General features: G+C 41.0%; 1 protein-coding gene across 1 annotated transcript in view; it reads right to left on the reverse strand.

Annotated features, from left to right (window-relative positions):
• BTAF1 (B-TFIID TATA-box binding protein associated factor 1) overlaps window positions 1-6379 on the reverse strand; it is a 43424-nt gene extending 37045 nt beyond the window's left edge. Inside the window, exon 1 of the mRNA XM_061348997.1 lies at window positions 5893-6379. Within this exon, the coding sequence (XP_061204981.1) occupies window positions 5893-5906 (14 nt within the window). The 5' untranslated portion in view covers window positions 5907-6379. The remainder of the gene's footprint in view (window positions 1-5892) is intronic.
• Between the last annotated feature and the right edge of the window lie 9559 nt (window positions 6380-15938).

Consider the following 15938-nt stretch of genomic DNA (forward strand, 5'->3'; position numbering starts at 1 on the left):
GCAAGCGCGCACTACTGCCTCAAGTTCATTTTCTCATTGACCAGCACTCCCAAGTCCTTCTCTGCAGGGCTACTCTGAATCTCTTCTCTAATAGAATAGACTAACAATCTCTAAACTAGTAATTAAAGCCAAAGAGAACTAAGATTTTTCTAATGGCATGTGGTTCTCTGCCTCTCATGCTAGACAGTGCTATAAGCAGAGCACTGTGTGGCTCACACAGTTCACAAACTTAACACTAAAGTGCAAATCAGTGTGGCAGAGTGAAGTGCTCTAACAGAAGCATTAGAAAGCTAGTACCGGGATAGTTAACGACCAGGTCAGGATACAGAGGTTATCATCAGCATCTCCAAAATGTTTCCAAAAGAAGACATATACAGCTGCATTGTATAAAGATCCTCATCATCCCACTGTAAGCATTCTGACTGGATTGGGTCCCCACAGAACTTCAGATGGAGAAGCTTCCACTTCACTGATTTCAGTGAGCCAAGGCTTGAAAGGGACTATGAACTGACCACTGCTGCCAGTGAAGTGATTTGTTTGGACTCTCCATCTGTGGGTGTGCCAGTATGTTCAGGTGGCCAGGGAGCAGTCACTGACAGTAAATGCCAACTGGTACAGAACAGCTCACAACTACCCCAGCATATCCTACAACCCATTAGAATTGTGCAATTGTCAAAAAACCCTCGGTAGCATAGCCCCTGAAACACTCTAATGTCAAACTCTGCCTAGAGCACTTCGGAAAACTGTTATCTAGCACCCATCAGAAGGCAAGGGAATACTCTTTGGCACTTACAGTATAAACTGTATTTCAACACAGGGGGAGTGGGTGAACAAGCTGTCTGGCTGGGGTTAAACCACGACAAACACCCAGGAGCTTCCTCCCAGGCATGGTTTCTAGGTACATAAATAGCCTGGAAACACAGAAAACATTGATAAACCAAAATTTAGACTTGACAAGAGTGGTGAAATTAAACTAAGTACAAAAGGAGATGCCTCAGCTTTTCTTCTTGACCTGATAGTCCTTCAGTGGTATTTTGCCATTTGGTCAAATCCCAGCTTGGTCAGCTTCACAGCTCAAAAAAAAAAATTAAAAAAAAATCAAACCCCTAATAAAGCATACACAAACCATTAAAATAACCAAGTAAACAGCCTCCCAACTGACAATCAGAAAGCAAGAGAAAAATCACTGAACAGAATTCAGAACAAAAAAGTGTGATGAAACACAAAGAATGGATTGTTATTTTACTTCTCATAGGTGGGTGACTGCAAAGTAGTTATGAAGGTAGGGCTGTGAACAAGAGAAATAATCTTGTTTCTTACAGAGCAGCGGAAGGGACACCTTGAGTAAAGTAAGACCTCCATGACCACACTGCTCACAGTATTGTATGCTGCACACAGAAGCCAACTGAATGCTAAAATTAGCATATTTCATATCATAGAATCCATAGTATTAGGCAGTAGAAGCTTTATTTGTAAATTATTACATCAAAACAAGGCAGCCCAAAAGCATACAACCAATCACATGACAAAAACTGTGAGAAAAAGTAAAAAATTAAAATATCAGCAAAGACATACTAATACAAGAAATGCATTAACAAGTTACACAGGGAATACCTTGGTGAGCATTCAAGTTCTAGCTGCTGAATCAGTTTAAGCTTCTCATCAGAATGTAATCCTGATTTTCAACTTTCATTTCGGTCTGTTAGGTGTCTGAGAAACTCTACAGTTCTACCTCATTTGGGCAGTACTGCACATACTACTTCGGCTCTCCCTCTCCCCATGACTGTGTCAGCGCTCCCTCCCACAAACAGCAACAGGGAAGGCAGCCCACTGTTCTGGTCTGCAAGTTCATCTCCACCAACCAGGAAACAGTTACACTTTTCTTCCCCTGTTTTGAGTCAGAACTGCTGTAATCACACTGGTTATAGAACATCTAGCTATTCTAATGACACAGGCATATGCCTTTAAATAGTACTGAAACATACTTCTTGCTCAGTTTAACTCCTGCTTTTCATGCAAGAGCAGCCATGAAGCAATAGCTTCCAACAAGTCAGAAGCTAAATTCTTTCTTCAGAAAGCTTGGGATAACCCCAAAAGAACATTTCCAAAAAGTACACAGGGCCCATAAAAGAGACACTTGGATTAATTTTGGTATCTTGGTAAGAACTTCAACCTCCAAATGATGCAGTATTAAACCTGAAACATTTTCTATGTTTTAGAAGGTAATGATGCCAGCCAATGCAGCCATTTGTTCTTGGGAAGTCACAGCCCTACATCAAAAACCAAGAACATGAGGCCAAATTATTTTCAAGGAGCTTTACTATCACAACCTTCCGACATTATTTATTTTAAATTAAAAACTAGGTTCTTATCTACATATTGCCAATTATACAGAAATCAAATTGAATGAAAACACTGAAGACTCTAGAAACTAGTACTAAACTTACAAGGACCACATCAAGAATGCCTGCAAGAGCAGTCAGCTGTTATGCTCTCCTATACTTCCCTAAGGAACTGTCTTGAAAATATCCAGAAGAGGTTGTCTTTAAGGTCTTCCAAGGTGAATTTAAAGATATACTATTGAAATATTATCGAAATCATTTATTCTTAATGCATCTTACCAGCTTTGTGCATTTAATCACGTTTTAAGAGCAGATTTGTTCTCCTTCATACTCGAAGGCCCTCAAAAATAGGTGAAGATATTAACAGCCTCGGTGTTGGAAAAATACATGAGGTGCTTTTGACCACATTAAAGAAACTAGAAAAAAAAGTTTTATTAGATATTGAAAGGGACAATCAACACTTTATTATCTACTGAAACTTAATCACCCTGAGTAATCCATGAGTGTTGTCATTTTCTTGGCAGTATTACTTTTTCATCTAAAGCATCTCAAGAGATCGCTTGTGAGCCACTGTATTCACTTGGATCACATACTTTGTAGGAATGAAGCTGAAGTGAAACTTTTCACTTCCCTTTTTCCTTCTCAGTTCTACTTTTTTATTATTATTAGCTATGCAGACACTGTACTACTTCATACTTTCAAGATCAGAGACAGGAGATAAAGCCTACCGAATCACCTTGTGCATTCGCAGAAAGAACACCAACCTTCCCACCCACCTATACATACTTCTGGAGGACGGTGCTCATTAGCTAACCTTTTCAGCACAGAACTACCATAGACATGAGCATATTCAGAGCAACTACTCTGCAACATCTTTTGGCATGAAGTACCTACTATTCTGCTTTTGGGTCTGTTTTCTAGTGTATCATCACAGAAGAGGTACATAAAAACAGGTCTTCAGAGAGACTAGTACATGTAAAAGAGTGCTAAAACAAACACTTATACATATAATGCAGAATAAAACAAACTCTGCTTTGTCAACAGATTCTAGATCAATGACAATTATTTTTAAGATGCCCTTGTTAACAGCAAAGCTTCAAATTCTCAATCTGATTTTGAGGTGCTTCAAAGCATTCCCTATATTTCGTTAGATGTTCCTGAATACAACAGGGGTTTACGAAAGGTTTTAAATTGGCCAAACAGCAGAAACTAAACTACCGAGAAAGCAACCCTTAAATTTACTATTTTGAGATGCAGAAATACCCCTTAAAAATGGCTTTTATTTAATATGGTTACTATACAGAACTAACCCTAATGAAGCTTTTTATTAATATCAATGTTTAGTATGGCACTAAGCAAAGCCTATGGTCCTTGGAGAAAGATTAATTTGAATCATCTTCTCCCACGCTCTCCATACTTGTATAGTTAAGAATCATGCTACAACAATGAAGTATTATGTTGGACCTTCAAAAATATAAAATGTAACCAACTTCCTAAAGGACAAGTGCAGATCTCTACAGTTAAGTGGAGCTGGCACAGAAGCTGGAACAACTACACCCTCCACGAAAACACAGATATGTAGTATGTAAGCGTACAAAATTATCTGTGGTTTGTCTGAAGGAAAGGACCTTGGAAATTCAATGTTGAAGCAAAAAGGGAAGATAACATATTTTACAAAAGCAACACTGACATTATATCTCAGCATTCCTATGGTTCATCAGCCAAACGGTTCATTGGTCCAGCTGCTGTGTAACTTCAAAAGGATAAGAGCTGTTTTTGCTGTGTCTGTTAAAAAACATGTGCAAGGCCACATTTACACAGTACCACTTCTTACAATTATAGGAACAATAGAGTTTGCCAGGAGTAGCCAAGATGTTAGAACACTCCAAAATGTGTCTTTTACCTAATTTACATGTGGGATTGGAACCGTTCTTTATGAACTCACAAGTATTACAATACCTTTATTAATGTATTGTATTCAACTTATATACATTTTGATCTTAAAACTGTACTCTAAAGCAATGTACCATGTTATCATGGTTAACACACCAACTTTTTAAGTGCTCCACACTGAACCTTGGGTCTTATCCAAAACACAGGGTTTTGTCCTGCTGGTCACCAGACCTAACAGGCATTACAGAATCTTTGCATAGTGCACTGCTGCTTTTCACTAAGGCCATGTGGTTTTACAGAAACACTGGTAACTGAATCTGAAACCAATCTTTACAGTACACACCACCTGAGCATACAGCTGAAAGCTGTATCTTGACAGCCCAGTTAACTCCCATATCACATGTATGCTAGCACAGTTACTTAAGCAGACTGCCCCACACCTAGTGTAATTACAATGCTACTCTATTTTACATGATGGCTTACAGTAGGATTTTAAGATACATTGTAGTCTTGTCACAGCAATCCTTACTACTTACAGATTCTTATGGACAGCTTTGGGGAAGAATAAAGAAAAAAAAACAAACCCCAAACAAGCAAACAAAAAAGCCCCAAAGAAACCAGAGCCAACTTTTTTTTTCTAAACCCAAACCCAATTAATATAGAACAAGTTGATAAAAAAGTAAAGAGTAAAATAAGATGAAGGACACTTTGTAGAAACTACAAAGCTAAACCACCTGCTACTAGAAGTCTTAAAAGGTGTACTGCTTCTCTAAATTTTGATTAGCAATGGACTTCCAGTATAAGTGTGCACACCTTTACTTTTTACTTTACAGAATTGTAAAGTTATTCCTACACAGTTTCAGGAACAGAATTTACATTTGGTATAAGACTTCGAAGTACAGAGATACTATCAACACATGACTTGAAGCTTACCACAAGGTTAATTCGGATTCATTGTTTCCTTTCAGCTACCCAGTCAGGAAGCTTAACGTGCCGATTTCAGACACATACACAAAAAGAGATGGCAGGAATTTGTGCTCAGCATTTTTTATAAAACAGCTCTATTAAGCCATACCTCTGTATCTGTGAATACTTTAAACGCTGGCACACCCGGCGCACATGTGTGTAAGCAGATACTACCCAACATCTTGAGACAGAGCCAGAACACAGTAATCACTTTTCTCCATGGAAGCCTATTTTATTTCGGTTACTTTACAACCAAGGGCTCTGAAAAGCGAAAAGGTTTCTTGCCAGTTCTTGAGACTCAGTATCTTACCCCCTATTCCCTAGCAGCTCAAGCCGAAACTGGCCAACAAAACGAAGGCGTCGAGCTCAGCAGGAAGCCCGAGGCGCCCCAGGCAAAGCCCCTGCGGCCTGAGAAAGGGAGGGGGCTTCCCTGTACGCCAGGCCCGGGAAGGACCCCCGGCCAGGAAGCAAGCCAGGCACCGAAGCACGCAGCCACGCCGAATCTCACCGAGGCGGCCCATGCCGCCTAGGAGCGTGGAGGCCCCGGAAAGGCCTCGGCAGGCTCCCGAGACGAGAGAAGGGGAAAACTCTTCACCCCCACACCCCCCGAATCCAGGCCACACGGAAGGCCCGGGTCTCCGAACCGCCGCTGCCGGCCCTCATTCCCCCACCCTCCCTGGCTCCTACCGACCTGGAGACGGCCATGGCCGCCCGGAGCTAGGACTCCCTGGAGGCGAGCGGCGGGACAGTGAGCGGGGGGGCCGGCGCCGCTCTCCCAAGGAGGGCGCGGGGCCTAGCTCAGGCCTCTCGGGCGCCGCACCCAGCCTCGGCCCCGCCGGTGATCCGCGGGGAGCGGCTGAGCGCAGCTGTGGCCGGCAACGGTCAGAGTCTCTCTCCCCCAGGCGGGGCAGCAGCGGCGCGGGCGGGAGCGGTGCACAAGCCTCGGAGCGCGAGTTAAAGCTTCTATTCGCCCATCGCCAGGGCGAAGCCCAGTGCCTGGCTTTATATGAGCAGCCATCTTGTATTTATTCCCTTCCTCCATGATAGCGGCTTCCTGATTGGCAAGAGCGTCCGGCCGCAGCCAATGGAGAGAGAGCTTCTAAGAGCAAAGAGGGCGGGCACACGCAGCGCCTGGGCTGAGCAGGACCGGCCATGGAGCCTGCCGAGCCGGCTGAGGGGGCGCGCCAGCCTTCGGGGGGGGTACCATCTGCAAGGATGGGGGGGAGGCAAAGGAGAGCGCTCCAGTCCCTCATCCCGAGGGAAGAGGAGAGGCATCAAAACACAAAGTATACCCTTTTCCTTAACACACTACAATGTGATAGTGCTTCTCCCCCACGAGCGTGGCAGGAGAGGGGGAGGAAGAACTCGGAAAACTCACCCTTGCCTCCCCACTCGGAGAGGTGAGCTGCGCCTCAGTTTACACCCAGTGCTGCAGCTCGCACGCCTGGACAGCGGAGACTACAGCTCCCGGCGTGCAGTGCGCCCAGAGCCGCGTCCTCTGCGAGGGGATGCATCCGCCACGCTGCTGGCTCCCGCCGGATTAAGGGGCCGACACCTCCGCCTCCCAGAGGGAGCTGGGCGGTGGGAGTGGGCTCACGCCGGAGACGAACAAGGTTTATTATCCGGCACCAGCCCCCGGGCAGTGTGACGGCACTGTCAGCGACCGCGTTTCCTTCCACTTCCTGCCGTCTTCTCTGCTGAGGCAGCCAGCCTGTCGTCTGGCCCGGCCGCGCTGTGGGAGGCTTGCAGAAGAGGAGGGGTCCTCAGGATCCCGACCAGCCGCCCCCTCCGCCAGGCGTGCAGTACCCGGGGCAGCTAGGCCCTTAACCCTTGGGAAGGAGGCCAGGCTTTCCAAGTGCATGCTGCCAGCTTGATCAGATCCAGGGTAATACTGATTAAGAAATTAGCCTTCGACTAATCACGTAATGTTCTCATCCAGTAAAGGATTGGGGATGTCCCAGGCATGTAAAGTTAGATGATGCACAAAATCTTTCATGTGATAAATGAAAAACTATAACAGATTTTTTCTTTCTTGTAAGTGATGCATAAACTCGCATAAATACATGAATTTGCATAATACTGTATGATAAAAGTTTTCTTCTAAAGCCCATCATGGTGTGTATTTCATACCAAACCTTTCTATAGGGATTTCTGCTTGCTCCCAGCCTTTCCACTGGATGGTTTCCCTATATCAGTAAACTCTCATGTATTGGTTTGCTTATTTGTTTCCTACTAACATGCGTATTCCAATTAGACATACTAATGCCATGTGCGTGTATAAACAAGCTGCTGGTACATAATACCTCAATCTATTCTTATCCATGTGGGTCCACTTTATACCTGAGTCCTCTATAATATTTGCCCTGGGTGCCTCTTTCCTGTCTCCTCACCCATCCTTTGGTGGGCACTCTGGTGAACTGGTGTTGAAATGGCAAGCAAACACCAGCAATATGAGTCAGCTCAAGAGCTCTGCATCACACTGTGGCCAGAGCAAACCACAGGCTTCATTTTAAGCATAGAGATGGTTTGTGTCACACTGCTACACTCAGTAACCCAAATAATGCCTTTTTTCTTGCCTGACATGGCTCTGATATATTAACTACCTTTAGATAGCTCAGTATGCCTCCTGTAGAATACAGTGGGTTAGTTGGAGCCCAAGAGCCTCTTCCTGAAGTACTACAAAACCACATGCACCTTCTTTTGCGCTATCATGTGTGGCAGGTGCATCTGCCTGAACCATGATCCAAGGCATGTCTACTCCCATCCCCTGTGTGTATGTTTCCACATGATGGGGTGCCTGCTCTTTAGCCATGTGATGGGGAGGAACAGCAGGGTGTTGAGGTAGGGAGAAGCAAGGAACATACTGAAGATAGATACATTTTTCTTCTGTGTTTGATGCTGTTGACACAACAAACATCCCTGATAATATTTCTGCATTTGTTTAGTCAGGAATCAGCAGCCATTGTGTCCTGCTGTGGGCATTATTGAAATGATTCTCAGGTGGTATTTCTAGCACCATATTTCCTTTCAGGTTCCTTAAAAACATTTTGTACACAGCTTTAATAGTTGTCATTGCAGAGGGCACATTCAACATGCAATAAAGTTTGTTTTGAACAGCTCCATGAGGGTTATCCTACCTGATAAAAATAAGTGCAGGAAAAATATTGGTGATGGGTCTTACGCAGTGAGTACTTGCTGAAATAATGATAAACTGCAGTCCAAGCAAAACAATCTGCAAAAGACAGAAAGAATGATCCATTGTTTATCTAAGAGTAGGCTTTCTGGACTGAAACACAATTCAGCCAAGTTTCACACTACATATTTTTACATTTTGATGTGACGTTTAGGTAAAGCACATCATTACTGAAATACTCACCTGTACTTCAGCTTCAGTCCCTTTTCTTCTGCTCAGTCCTGTTCCTACACCTTATAAAAATGAATTCTTGGTCCATGCATTTGTTCACATGCTCATAGTCATACTAATCCTTTTTTCACATTTGTTTTCTTTTGACCCATTTTTCAAGTAGCCATACATTTTCTTCTGTTTCTTTTTCCATATGTTCTCACACTGTTTCTCACACTGCAAATCCACTGTGTGCCAGTATACTCTCTCAAATCTGTTCCTAAATTAGAATTGTAGAATCATAGAATAGTTCGGGTTGGAAAGGACCTTAAGATCATCTAGTTCCAACCCCCATGCCAGGAGCAGGGACACCTCACACTAAACCATGACACCCGAGGCTCTGTCCAACCTGGCCTTGAACACCACCAGGGACAGAGCATTCACAACTTCCCTGGGCAACCCAATTCTAGTGCCTCATCACCCTTACAGTAAAGAATTTCTTCTTTATATCCAATCTAAACTCCCCCTGTTTAGGTTTTAACCCATTACCCCTTTTCCTATCACTACAGTCTCTAATGAAGAGTCCCTCCCCAGGACCCTTATAGGCCCCCTTCAGATACTGGGAGGCTGCTATGAGGTCTCCAGGCAGCGTTCTCTTCTCCAGGCTGAACAGCACCAACTTTCTCAGCCTGTCTTCATACAGGAGGTGCTCCAGTCCCCTCATCATCCTCATGCCCCTTCTCTGCACTTGTTCCAACAGTTCTATGTCCTTTTTATATTGAGGACACCAGAACTGCACACAATACTCCAGGTGAGGTCTCATAAGAGCAGAGTAGAGGGGCAGGATCACCTCCTTTGACCTGCTGGTTACACTCCTTTTGATGCAGCCAAAAGGATAAAATTAGATAAAACCCAATAATTTCCAGTCAGTTGGTAAGTTATAATCATTACTTCCTGCATTGATCTCAATTATTTTTACTTTGTTTTCTTCCTCATGCCAGCTGTATCCATCTGTGAACTCTTATTGCTTAGTGTGCAGATTCACAATGAGTGCAGCTTTTTTGCTACATATGCCTACAGAGCCTAGGGAAAAAATGGTGCAGTCTCTAAATGCTATGGCTGTGCAAATAGTAGACGACAGAGGCACTGTTTTCCTGGTGGAACCCCTCCTGACATACCATCATCTTTTACATGTTCTGGTCTTCAAGTTTTATTTTTCCAGTTAGTTTTTTTTGTGTCCTGAAGGCTTGCAGATTTGTATTGCTTAGGATCACACCAAACTCTCTGTATTGTAGGTAGGTATAATGTTTGATACATTCTAGTCTGATTAAAAAGATTATTTTCACCTTTTAGTGGCTGTCTTACTTGATTTCTAAGCTCCCTTGGAAATCTTGTCTAAAGAAAAGTTGGGCTTAGGAGCTTGTCCCTGCTTAGCAGCTAGTTCAGACATCTCTGCTGGTGCCTTAATCACTGTCATTACATTGGTTATTTAGTGAAGAATTGCTCTGAGATAAATTTATGTATTAGAATCTTAGGCAGGCAAATTGTGCACATTCTTTGCGATATGTATTTCTTGATGATGATTACTGTTCTGAGGTCTGCATACTAACCAGTTATCTCGTAGGCTATTTGTAACGTACTTGAAAATCTTAGTTATTTTTATATATTTAACTATTTCTTCTTCAAATATTATTTAATCTTCCTAGATTTTATTTTACATTTTATCTTTGTAGGTTAGGCCCCTTTTTACTGGTATCACTAAAATCAGATTTCTGAGTGATCAAAGATATTTTTTCTTAAATAATCTTATTTCTGGCTAATTAATACTTTTTATTGCTACTCTGATTTTTATTTAAATGTCTATTTATTTTTTTTACCATGTGAGTGTCACTAGTTTCCATGCCAACTCTCATGCTTTTGGTTGAATCATTTTCACTCTGTTTTTGACTAGCTGCATAACCTTCTTGAAAGCCACCTCCTTAAAAAGTGGCAAATTATACATGGTCGTCCTTTTAAGTTCTTCACCATAAGTGATGGTGGCTGAAGGCTGGATGCTGACTGTTAGCTGCCACAGTCCAAGAAGCACCTCAGAGATACCAATGAAATGCTGTATTCCGAGAGACAAATCAGGGCAAAGGCATTGCCACCCCACAACACAGATTAGCAACATTTGTGAAAAAAGTTTGATTGGCTCCAGTTTCTCAACATCAAACAGGACTTTACTAACAGTTTGTGAAAAGCAACATCAAAAAGCTTCCAAATGTCACAAGAGCTGTATAATTATCTCATTAGATTTCATTACTTCTGATCATATTTAACACTGTACATTCAGGATGATTTTCCTGAGTTAGAGGCTCCTGATATGACAGAGAGAGAAAACTTGTGATTCTCTTTCATGATCCTCTGTTCTCAAGGATTTTCTCTCATGAGACCACATGGACTTTTTTAGAAGTGAAGCTCCTCCCTTATAAACAGATACGCTGTACAACTGATCAACCTTGTTGTACAAGGTTGTTCAACAGCTGTGGTTTTCTTAGCCATGGTCCTTAATTTCTCCAGCATTTAATTCAATGATCCCAAACTTCTCATTTTATAACACAGCACTACTTTCCACCCTATTTTGTAACAGATGAATACTAAAATTATCGATATGGTTTGGACAGACTTTATGTATAAAACCTGGCAGTTTCTTAGTTTAATCTAGCTGTTATCCATGCTCCTGATTATCCATGCTCCTTATTTAAGTAAATATTTTCTAGTTTGGGTGGTTTATTGTTCCTGTGGCATGTTTTTTAGGAAATGGTATAATCTATCCATTGTTCTTTTTTCCAAACAAAGTTTTATGTTTACATTTAAATCCTCCCTCTTTTCACCTCTCTTTTCAGGGTGTGACTAGTAACTACACCACTTCCTATGTCAAGAAAGCCACTGAAGTATGTGTACATTCACTAAATCTAGCTTATGAACTCTGAAGTATTACGAGATTACAAGTAGTAACAACTGCATCTTTATACCTGATCTCTCACTGACATTTAAGAGAGCAGAAATCTCCCTTTATATACAGAAATTTAGATACATAATGCACATATACATACATTCATACATAGATACATGTACAGTTATAAAAATGGATTTAATATTGCATCTCCAGAAAGAAGACTAAAGGGAAGAAAAGCTCCTGTTAGGTGTCTTAAGTATGCTTTTTTGAATCAAGGTAACAGGTGAAAATGAGCCACAGTTAGAGACAAGGAGAAATGGAAATAATGAGGTCAAATGTGTCCTATAAATCTGCAGGTCTTTCTACTTAGCCCTGTGGAAAAACACAGACCTTTTATTAAGTTCTTCTATTATTTAAGCTTGTGTGGCTGTGTTTGTGTGTGTTTTTTTCATTTAATTTCAGTAGTCAGATTGTTCTTTTTTCATGAGCTAAAGCAAGAGGGACATCAGCCTGTGCAGTTAAAAAAAAAAAAAACAAAACACAACCCAACAAAAAAGAGTGCATCTAATTCCAGTGTGCACAAACTGAATACAAAGAGCATAAATAAAAAAGCACCTCTGTCATCAGGGACATAAGGATTCAGACACACACCATAATGCTGAATAAACAGGGCTAGAAGTTTCACATGTAGTCTAGTTCTTTCCAAACGCTGTTGCTTTTCAAAGTAGAAAGGAAAGCTAATCTGTGGCCATCATCACAAGTTCTGCTACAGTTAGTGAGTTTAAATTGGATTTAAAACCAAGTCTGGTGGACATATCCTTTGCTTTCTATGTATTTTACTATTTACTATATTAAACAATAGAAAACAATATTTTATTTTAATTTTTGGTCTGTTTCTCAGCATATATTTTAGGCCTATTAGAGATGTCTGTGTGTAGCATTTGAAAATCAGAAATATACCCAAATTGCTATAAAATAGCTTCAACACAGATACCAGGATATGGTGGTCCCATTTTTTATCTGGGATGTGCACACAAGAATAAATTCACTTTGCAATACCAGTTTATACTTTCTACTTCTTTCACGTGTTTTTACTATATGCATCCCAAAGATGGATTGAGATTTGATTAACAGGTATCAACATAGCTTGTACTCACTTGTCTTCTTTAAGGGTTAATTTTTCTGTATATACTCTCATTTGGTAGTATAACTGGCAAAGTAAAAACTTCTATTTATGTTAGAAGAGGTCCTTTGAAGAACTGCACAAGGATCATCCTCATCTGTGTCGACTCTTATCTATCCTGGTGGCTCTTTCATCTTCCTATCTTCCTTTTTGGAGCATTCAGTTCTGAACATTCCTCATAAAGGAAGCAAATGCCTCCTGCTTTCAGTATGACTCTGCATTAACTTGCTTGTTTTACTTCTTATAGAGGCAATTACTTCAGATTTGTTTGTTACTGTTTAATTTATAACTGTAAGCTGATGGGTACATTAATAACAACATTATAGTGTGTTTTGATATTGCCCTGAAAGTGTGCAATAAGACAGGTATGTATTTGTAATAAACAAACTGGATTTGATTCTCAGAGTTCTGAAATGATGGGATTCACGATATCCAGTAAAAACCTAGCTTGTTTCCAACGAGTGAAACAGACTTACAGAGTTGTTTCCTACTTACTTGTCTGAAATTCTCATTGGATTCTGGAGGGAATATATTCAGGATATTATACTACACATAGACTAGATTTAAAGCTTAAAGGGAAACCTTAATTAGTTTTAAGCTCCCACATGACTTTATTGCAGGATTATTGGTCCAAGTGCTCCTGTATTTTTTTGATAACTGTTATTTACATCAGTGGGGTGCTCACACAGAACCACAGGCACAGCTTAGAAGACCCAGATAAGAAGTTGCCAGGAACTCCTCCTCCAGCATATGCCCTCTTTTTTATACCCATTAATCTCTCACCAGCTTTTACATATGCATCTTTTGCACATTTCTTCTCTCACACTGATAACTCTCCCCTGACACCTTTAATCTTCCCTCCTCCTTCATTTTTGTCTGTTTTTTCCTGTCTCCCCCCCCTCAACTCCCTCGTTGTCTGCTCAGCTACGGAAGAAGGAGATCCAAGTTGCCTCCTCACCTGGCTCCTTTTTGTCATCTGTTCTTTCTGTCTCCCCACAAGAAAGGGATCTGCAAGCTTGGTAACTGCTGTCCGCTGGAACCAGTAAAGCATAGTCCACTGACAGCTGGAGTGAGTAAGTCAGCCTGGAGAGAAAGCAAACACTAGTGGCTGATAACAGCATGAAGCTGTTGCTTTTGTTTACACAGACATTTTAAATAAACCGGTGTTCACAGTGGCCAGCGATCCATACCCCCTTTCTGAACCCCGGATGGGGAATATATTCCCTCCTTCTCCAGCACCCAGCACATTCTAAACTACAAATGATCTTTGGGTGTCTGCATTTCTGGATGCCTCATATAAGGTAACCTAAGAAGGAGATGATCTTCAGAAGCTAATTCCTAGTCCTGCCAAGCTAGTTTTAGTAGTGCACCTCAAATTCGAATCGTAACACATCCTGATCACATTTGCACATGAAAAAAAAAAGGCTGCAGCTTGCTAGCAGTTACTTGAGACACAGAAACATGAAAGGATACTAAAAGACTTACGAAAAGCCACAAGAACAATTACTTCTTGCCCCAGCTAAGAGAAAAACAGTGACAAACAAGCCTTTCTAGCCCTTTTTTTTAGGTAACTCTTTGTTCTTCACACATAAAACTAAATTAGGTGCACATGTAATGAAGATTTCTACATGTAAATTTAGCTGTATCTCTGTGTTCTATCTTTCTGCTGGAGCTGGCCTTTCTTTTCCCCAAGCCCTTCTTGGGAGTCAGCCTTCTGCATAGAGCTCATCCAAACTTTCTCCTAGCATTTTCCAGAAACGACCCAAACATTTCCTAACTCAGTATGATCGTACCTGAGTAAGCTGGCCCCATGGTTTCACCTCCCAGTAAAAATCAGGCCTCCCAAAACTTCAGCACAGCGACAGAAAAAGAAGTTTTCTGTGAGTTCAGAGTTCAATAGTTACATATATATATATATGCACACATATCTATATAAAACCCCTCTTACAAGACCCTCAAATGATTTCATGCTATCTCTGGATTTACTGTATCCTTGTGTTTTTCTTCCAAAGTTTCACACTCAGGGCAGCGGGAAACCAACACTGTCCACCCAAATCTTGCCTTTTATTGCTCTGTGATAGAACAGCTATTTCTAGGTTTGCCGAGAACATACACAAAAGAGCCCAGCAAGACATTATGACATTTTTGTCGATTTATGAAACAAATAAAAGTTTGTGGGATTTTTGGTTGTGTTTTGTTGCTGTTGTTGGTTTTGGGGGTTTGATTTTTGGGTGTTTTGTGGGTTGTTTTTGTTTTTGTTTTTTTTTGTTTGGTTTTGTTTTAAACAACACTCAAATACAAGAAACAAACAGCATTTAATTTAATTTCATCCTCCACAATGTGGATCAATTAGTAATTGAATCCTACAGATGTGAATATGCAGTGATGTCTCAGCTGTGGAATTTGAGATAAATGTCAGTAATAGCTTGTAATGTATTACATTGGCTCAGCTCTGCGTAATTTCACAAGGAACAATGGAGTTGAAAGCCTTATTCTGTATTAAAAATATATATATAAATAGTAACAATACAAACAACTATTTTCATATAGTCATCTCAAAGCCATCTGTGGACACATCATGTCTATAAATTTTGCTTGAAAAGAGAAATCCACCATAGTTTCAGAAGTGATGTTTGTTTTACCCCATAATAGGAATTACACAACCTGACTGTATCTAAACCCTGAGGGTCCTGCATGAACTGACAGAGGACTGGTAACAGCTAATGCTGGCTACTAAGTGCTAACTTACTATGTGACATTTTTGACTGCGCTGAAGTTTTGCAGTACACAAGCTTTTTTCAGTTCTCCAGGGAGTCCTAGCATCCCCTGTCTGGTGTAACAAAGGATTGACTGTAGGGTCACTTAAAGCCTAAAAAAATGTAACCCAAACCCCAAAACAAAAAAAGGAAGAGCAAATATTTACTCTTTCTTCACTTCATGAACAACTGCATACATAGTATAAAAGAAAAAACCCAAACCAAAATCAAATGCTTGTAATGCCAGGCCCCTAATTCTTATATCTCTGCTGGATAATATCAGGAAGGGGTTTTATTTTTTTAAAAAGAACCTGGCAATAATAGTAGCCCATGGTGCAGATCTTCCTCTCCTCCAAATAAAGAAGCCTAGATAAAGATTCTCAGCTCACCATTCATTAAAATAAATAAATTAAATAAAAAATAATTTAAAAAAGGGCAAATAAGGGAACAAATGCCTTTTCTTAACATTTCAGTGCTCAGTTCCAGAACCAGTTTATATATAGGGAGCTTCATTCCT

The sequence above is a fragment of the Neopsephotus bourkii genome, unplaced genomic scaffold, assembly GCF_033783945.1.
Source record: "Neopsephotus bourkii isolate Nb327-2 ecotype Australia unplaced genomic scaffold, CSIRO-AGI_Nbou_v1 NB_379, whole genome shotgun sequence".
Classification (NCBI taxonomy): Eukaryota; Metazoa; Chordata; class Aves; order Psittaciformes; family Psittacidae; genus Neopsephotus; species Neopsephotus bourkii.